We start from the raw sequence: 8,072 nt of genomic DNA, 5'->3' as shown, positions 1-8,072 counted from the left end.
TCTCTCTCTCTCTCTCTCTCTTTCTTTCTTTCTTTCTTTCTCTTTGTTCTCCGCGTTGAGTTATTGAGGTGCAATTCCTTCTTTTTTCTCTCTATTGTTAAAGGAGGCAAAACGAGTTGCCTCCCCGTCTCCTTTTTATAAGATTTATGTGTATTATTTCTTGTTTAATAAAGTCAAGTCATGAAAACATAAAAACTTTGCAAAAGCGAAGTAAATAAAGGAAAGAAAAAAAATTCAAATCAGAAAAATACGACAGAATTAAACTATTTAGGAAAAATAGGCGAATAAGGTGGTGGAACGGACTAAGACTTAATGGAACATAATTTAATAGTTTAGAACTTCATAACTGAAGTATTTGAATAATATATGTTGCTGGATGTAACAATTTGAACTTAAAACGGGTGAAAATTTTCACAATTTTCACCTTTAAAACAACCAAAAAAAGTCTCAGAAATTTGTGGTTTTTATTTATGAATACCGAAGTTGGGTCCAAGGGGCAGAACATTTTTTTTAGTTTGATATCGTTCGTACTTCGAAGCTATCGAAGTGAACAAACACATTCTATTTTATCCTTTCTATTTTTAGTTCCGAGACCGTATAATTTGGTTTCCGCATGATATGGACTTCCGAGGACGAGTTTACGCTATGCCTCCGTATTTAAATCATCTTCAATGTGATTACGGCCGAGCCCTTCTCAAATTTGCAAAGGGGAAACCCTTGGGTGAAAATGGTTTAACATGGCTTAAACTTCATGCTGTCAACTTAACTGGATCCATGAAAAGAAAGCCGATTTCTGAAAGATTATCATACGCTGAATCGACCTTAGAAGAGATTGTTGACTGTGCGGAAAATCCTTTTACGGTATGTATTTGCTACTGTAAATGTCCTAATTCTGTTGAATGCCGCCATTAATAGTGAGTCGCATTCTTTCAGCCCGAACATTTTATACAATTTGATGAGGCTACAGCTATTTCTAATGATAGAGGTTTTTCTCAGTGGGCGAGGGAGGCTATAGAAATTAAAAAACATATATTTGCTAATCTTTCAATAAATAGAGACACAGGGAATTTAAATATTGACCCAATTTATGATTTTCTTTAGAAAAATTAACCAATAGTCAATAAGGGAATTAAAATTTTACACAATCACCATGGGACAAGATTACCTACTAGACCAAAAAGAGTTGTTTCAATATCAGCTTACAAGAGGATTATTTCGCAACAGAATAGTTAACAAAGTTTCAATTTTCATAATTTTTCCTCGGTTGCTTTGATGTTCTCATTGAAGTAATTCGAATAGCTTCTTTTCCCTACGTGGATAAGTAGCGACAATTGTATTTATTATTATTGGTGGTGGTTTTATTTGTTTTTAGTTTAGTTTTCTTTTTATCTTGTGCCGAGGACGCCTTGTTTGGATACAGGCGAAATATCCGCGTTGTTCTAGTCTTTCCTCTCTACTGGCCGTCGTCTCGTTTAAGGTTTTTTTTTGTAGAGTTTTATCTCTCTTTGTTGTTTAGTATTGTACTTGAATTTGAAAGTGGTGGCAATGACATTGTTGTTCTTAGTTTATAGCATGGGTAATGAGTCACTGACAAAGGTTGGCGATCCCCAACCAACCGCCTCTCTGATCTCCCCTACCACCCTCCTGAACCTCATTTTCAATTTATGTTTAAGGACATTGATATTGCCTAAGTAGAGGCTCCCTCCCGTTTAGATTTCAGCTTCATTGGAAGACAAAGTGTCGGATCTTAAAATCCTTTCTTTCTGCCCCTCCTCCATCCTAACTGAACAAATTCGAAGTCACCACCATGCTTTAAAGAATATACTCGAAGGAATACTAAGTCGATCGGCACCGCCGCTGCTGGGACGTGATAGTTTTTGGACACAAGTACAAAAAAAAGAAAAAAAACGTTTCTGCAACTACGAAATTGCCCTTGAGTTCTTCAACTCACTTGCTTTACGGAATTTAGAAAAGTGATACTAGCAAACGAGTAGCACCTATCTATTCTCCCACCCTCCGCATCAATCTGCGGACTTTTCTGGGATCAGAACATGCTGCAATCGTTAAGTCCCACACCAGTAGATTTGCAAATTCTCTGTTTAGTGCCTAAGGCCGTATTAGGGGATGGGGTCGAGTTAGAGGGTTTGAACCTTCCCCCTCAAATGTTTGCCCGAATCGTGAAAGCATGACAAAGTGTATATAAATAAATTACTTACGTTTCAAAAGTTTTATTTGTACCCTTTCCGTCCGACAAAAGGAACCCTCCCGAAAAATATCCTGGATACAACCCTGTTAGTGCCCTGTGTCATTTTCGTATTGAACATGTTGTCTTTTTTGTTTCCCTTGTAATTGTAAAGCAACGCAATTTAGCTTTATTTTCAATTACTACGATGGTTATTTGAATAAACGATTTCAAATATATTCATTTGCAGGGTAGTAAGTGGTGGCAGAGTTCTGACGATCCGTGGCAAACATTAGCTTGTTGCATGGAGATATCGGATGCATTGAAGTCACCCAACCCAAAGAATTTCATCTCCCATTTGCCAATTCATCAGGACGGCTCATGCAACGGTCTACAGCATTATGCTGCTCTGGGTCGTGATTCTTTTGGTGCAAGAAGTGTAAATTTAGCTGCCTGTGATACCCCGGGAGATGTCTACAGTGATGTTGCTGCCCTAGTAAGAATCCTATTCATTATCTATTAACCTTTATGTTAATCTTATCCACCTTCTTTATTTGTTGAAGTTATCTTATTAGTCTTACTGACATTATTCGTTTATTAATCAAATTTATGTTGGTTTAATAGTTTTATTGATCTTTCCGATTTTGTGATGTGTATAGCGATGTAGCTGCCCTTACTACAGTCAAATTTATTATTCTTATGTTAAGCTTATTCATATTATTTTTCGCTTATTAATCTTCTCTTTTTTAATTATTATTTTACTTACTTATTAATCAAATCTATTCTTGTTTATTCGTCTCATTGATATTTCTGATTTTACGATGTCTCAGCTAGAATTATATTTATTGTTCGTTATATAATAATTATAATAATATAAGATAAATTTAATACCCATAAAAAAGCAAAAAAAAACTGGGGAAAACAAAAACCAAAGAAAAAGAAAAAAAATATATTTGTTATTTTTATTCTATGTATAATAACGGTAATATAATAGAAATTTATTATCCTCAAAAAAGGAAAAGCAACAGTGTGGAGTACAAAAATTGAAGAAGATAAAGAAAGTAAGAAGAAAAAATAGCTTTAAATACTATAAGCAAGAAAATTAATTATCCAACTTCAGGAATAAAAAAAAAAATAGAGTCATAGACAAAAGCACAATTTAAGGTACTTGAACATAGAGCGTAAGTAAGGCCATTTATTTGAGATGGCATATCAGTAAAATCAAGCTTATCCATTAATGTATTGTTACGGTACCATCGTGGTAAACGAAGAAAAAATTTACAATATCTAAATTATGCCATTTGTAGGGTATAACCTTGCTTCGTCCGGGAAAAACGGGCAGTACTGGGAAGAAAAACAATAACTGGAGAACTGAAACTGATGCAAACTGTATAGATCTTTTCAATTAAATCTACCTTTATTTGGTGAAATTTTCCAATATGCTATGCTTAGATTCTTAACTGCTCTATTATCAGGATTGAAAAGGCAGAAGAAAGAGAGCAACCAAGCGAAATTCCGAGCCAATTAATTGAATTAGAGCAGTGAGGAGAAATATTATTCAAGATTGAAGGCGGCCACACGGTATTGACGACTAAAATAAATGAACCCACATTTACAAGGGTTAATTTAAAGGCAAACAGAACCAAAACGTGACTTAAGTATGGAACAATTTTCAATTAGGCTCCTACGGCTACGATTTAACAGAAGAACCTCGTCAGCATATGCAATAAATGATAAAGCAACTTCACCATGAAACATAGAGTCTGGCAAAGACCTTAGGCATTTAGCTGATACACGTTTGAATATACTTTGCGACAAAGCAGCTTTTTCACAAACTCCTTTACAAATGGGAATGGGGTTTGAAAGCTCCCCATTCCATGTTTCCCGAACATTAGCACCTGAATACCAATATAACAAACTGCCAGGAGCGATTTACAACGGGTAAAGCAAGGCAATATAGGGCATCAGAATGGATAACGTCATTAAAGGCTCCAGAATCATCCGCCGTTAGGCAATAAAGTTGATCTTAAGATTTGACCGTATGTTCCATAAGACGAATGAGATTATCGTGAGTTTGAGAGCAATTAAAACCCCTACGAAAACTAAGCTACATAGGCGTAAAATCGCGCTTGAAATCAATTGCTGGAATTAAGTGAATGTTAAAATACCTTTCTAAAAAAAATGCGTCAATGCGTGAGTGATTGGTCGATAACTATTGCAACTTCCAGAATCTTTTCCTCACTTAAGAATAGGGCTAATAGGACCAACTAGAAAACTATCTGGTCCAACAGCTTGAGCTAGACACGCTTAAAATAGTAATTGCACATGACTGATAAGAGCAAGGCAATCAGAAGATATTTATCAAAAACAAATATTAACACTGCCAAAAACACTATAATTTCACTTTCTTGAGCGCAGATTGGATATCAGCCGAAGACATGGATAGAACATCAGTTTGTCGAATATGGTATGGTAAAAATGATCGTAACTGTACAGAAAGTTTTGCTTGGAGTAACCTATCAACAGCACTAAAAACTGAACAGTAATAATCAGAAAAATCGAGCAACTTCAAACTTGAATGAGTGACTAGTGTGGACTTTTCACTACGAATTATGTTCCTTCAAGTGCCTTTATCACTTGGTCACACGCATTCAAGCGAGCACGGTGAAAACTATTTTTATAATCACGCTTTGTTTTTTGTTTAATATTGAAAACGGGTCCAGTGGAAGGACGGTCACATGCAATCAAATCGTGCAATCAAAACTTTGATTTAGATTTATCACCTTTTACCTACGGGTCAATATTCCATCAGGGCTTTCTGGTACCCGACCGAATTCTTTCAACAGGCACAACGGTTAGGGAAGCAGCTCTCAAACAAGCAGACAATAGGTAATAATAAGAGTTTAAATCAAAAACACTGGCTTGAACAGGAACAGGCGTTTGAAACAAATGATGGTGCACTTTAATAGAAGACAACAATGCACATAGAATTGTTATATATAAAAAGAGATCAGTATATTTTCGGTTGTACTTATTTAACCGCTTAGAATTGGATCAAAGAAACGTAGATGAAACGGGCAGAGGAGGTCATACTTTGGAATCAAATGGCCATACTCAGTTTTTTTTTCTTCATCGATATTGACGACTGAACCGATCAATGACGCATATATGATGGGTCGGTTTTTTATTGCGATATGGTACCCACTGGGTAGAGATTCTAACAGAAGAGTCGATCTACCCAAATGATGAGGGGTGTCACAATTCATATAACGAACTAATTCTTATTCCAGAACGATTTGAGTCTAGAGTAACATTTGGCGAATGCAGTAAAAGACACGATGTTGCGGCAAATGCAGGGAAGGTATAAATTTACAAGGACAAGATCTCCACATTAAATCACCAGAAGTTTATCATCAGAATGATACATAGATGGCATTAACACACCAAGGACGAAAATTGCTAGGCCACCAGATGGACGCCCTTTTCTTACGTGCCTCGCGAGAGAACAAATTGTGGGATGATGCTTACATAAGATTAAAAATGTTAACCTTCATTAAAAGGTGTTCTTGCGGAAAAATAATATCATGAGATTGTCAAGCAGGAGGTCTTTATTCTTAATACCGTTTATTTTTAAACACACAAAGCTTGCTTGCGTTGGGTGAATCATTTTGAGGCACTAGACAAACCTTAACACTTCACCGTTAAGGCTGTAGGACACCTGATCTTTACCACAATTTTTACATTTTGGCAAAGTGTTTCAGGGATTGTTCTTAGCTCATTGCACATTTCAATCATTGCTATTATTCTGTTCAGTGACGGTATCGATGGAAAACTGCCAATGTTAATATTAACGTTCACCGATGCTTTGCTTTCGACTGAATTATCATTAATTTCCTTGGTGGCATTGTCTGCCAATGCCCTTTTTATCTTGCCTGCGATTTCAGTGTCTATTACCGCATTGTTTTTATAGAGGTTAGAGTTCTGTCACTTAGACTTATGACATTGGTGCACTAGTATGCCTGTCTTCATTTTACCTTCTGTCGAATGGTAATACTAGAAAGATGGTGAAAGGATTTATCAACAGGTAACGAACAACCTGCCCTTTGAGCAAGAAGGTAACCCTCGTTGTCAACTATTACTTTTAGGCATACATTATCTTTAAGCACTATCATCTCTGGGAATTTTATTCTAGTATATCTACCATTAGTAATGTTGAATTTTTTCGGTAGCCCAAAGAAATTTATTCTCTTACTGTCAAAACCATTCTCACATAAATTTCTAATTGTATCACCATCAGTAGTTGTTTCGTAGTTCAAATATTTGTCTTTAAATATTTGTTGGTATTTAATGCTATAATAACTCTTATATGTACATACTTTCTTGAAGCATTTCATCTTCACTTTTTTCATCATCGCTATTACTTTGTTCAATGATAGTATCTGTTGGTAAACTACCAGATACTATTGACGTCCAGTGACGCCTTGCTTTTCATTGAACTGTCCTTAACTTCCATCGTGGTGTTATCTAGCAATGTCATTTTTATTTTGCTCTCGATTTCACTGCCGATTACGACATTTTTTTGGGGTATGGAATATTTTGTTGGAGTATGCCTGTCTTGTTTTTACGTACCGTTTAGTTATAATACCAAGAGGATGATGATATGGTTTATAAAAGGGTAATGACTTACCAGCTGCATTAACAAGAAGTTGGCCTTCGTCATAGACTGTTACTTTTAGGCTTGCATTATCTTTAAGGACTATCATCTCTGGAAATTTCAACCAAGTATTGTCGATGACCAACTATAGAGCACTACCGGGGTGGCCGCATAAACAGATCCAAAAACCATGTTCACCATAGATGGCATGTCAGTTTAAGACATGAAGAAGGTGAAAAATTTCTAAGTCAAAAAAAAATTGGATGGGGGAGAAAGTTTTGGGGAATGACATTGGGGACCCAAACTCATTCGCAAGCCCTGGTAAGGGAAAACCAGTGTGCTCTGGACCATAACATTACAAAAAGGATACCATGCCGGTTGTTGTCACTACAATTTTTGGGACCGAAACAAATGTCATTGACCATAAAATATTATGGGAAAGATGGTAAAAAAGGCGCCCGAAACAAATCACTGACAGCATTTACCGAAAATCCAACTTTAATTGAGAAATCCATTACACAATTAGCTAGGCATGATACAATGATGCTTAACATCAGTTGACTAGCGCCTGGAGACATTGAATTGATTGCCTTAAATGTATTTCTAAGAACCAAATAAAACCGATGAATTGTTGGCTCAGATGATAAACGTGCCGTTTCTTTTCTATAGGAAATCTTTGGTCTCACGTTCGATTCCTAAGCCAGACAAAAATTTCATTAATTCAATGGAAATACTGCTAAGATTCAAAAAAATACATTGCTGGAAAGGCCCTATCTCTTCATGGCGCATAAATGTATCTTCTCTCAAACAAACACTATTTCTTTGCTAAACCTCAAATATATATGTAGTCAGGTTGATAAATTTAAAGTGGATTTATTAATCATACTTTTAAAAGACTTTGGTAGGAGTAGTAGTACCACTACTACCACTGTAGCACCGAGACGCATTAGGCCGACACAAAACTTCAGTCAACACTCCTTTAAAAAAACATTGTATGAGATATGCATTTTTATCACTTTTTATTCTCCTTATTATCATTTAAGTTTTTTTTAGTTTTATGTCATTATTGAAGCTCCGGTGGTTTAGTTCTTCAATTTATTATAAACCAAAATAGAAAAATAATTTCTGAGACCACACTGGCTAATCGTGATAAAACATGAAACCGCGAAGCTAGGAAGAAAGCGAGAACAATAAAAAACCAGTGAAGAAATAGAAAAATTATGCAAATATTTTGGT

General features: G+C 35.8%; 2 protein-coding genes across 2 annotated transcripts in view; both read left to right on the top strand.

Moving 5' to 3' along the window:
• LOC136026655 (small ribosomal subunit protein uS9m-like) overlaps window positions 1-8,072 on the top strand; it is a 507,124-nt gene that overhangs the window by 320,738 nt on the left and 178,314 nt on the right. The gene's annotated exons all lie outside the window — the stretch shown is intronic.
• The window catches only part of LOC136026652 (DNA-directed RNA polymerase, mitochondrial-like), a 122,368-nt gene that overhangs the window by 100,892 nt on the left and 13,404 nt on the right, over window positions 1-8,072 (top strand). Inside the window, exons 11-12 of the mRNA XM_065703388.1 lie at window positions 586-861; window positions 2,433-2,678. Coding sequence (XP_065559460.1) covers window positions 586-861; window positions 2,433-2,678 — 522 coding nt within the window. The remainder of the gene's footprint in view (window positions 1-585; window positions 862-2,432; window positions 2,679-8,072) is intronic.

The sequence above is a fragment of the Artemia franciscana genome, chromosome 4 (genome assembly GCF_032884065.1).
Source record: "Artemia franciscana chromosome 4, ASM3288406v1, whole genome shotgun sequence".
Classification (NCBI taxonomy): domain Eukaryota; kingdom Metazoa; phylum Arthropoda; class Branchiopoda; order Anostraca; family Artemiidae; genus Artemia; species Artemia franciscana.
The sequence above is the reverse complement of the archived record's forward strand: the minus strand, read 5'-3'. Positions and strand labels throughout refer to the sequence as shown.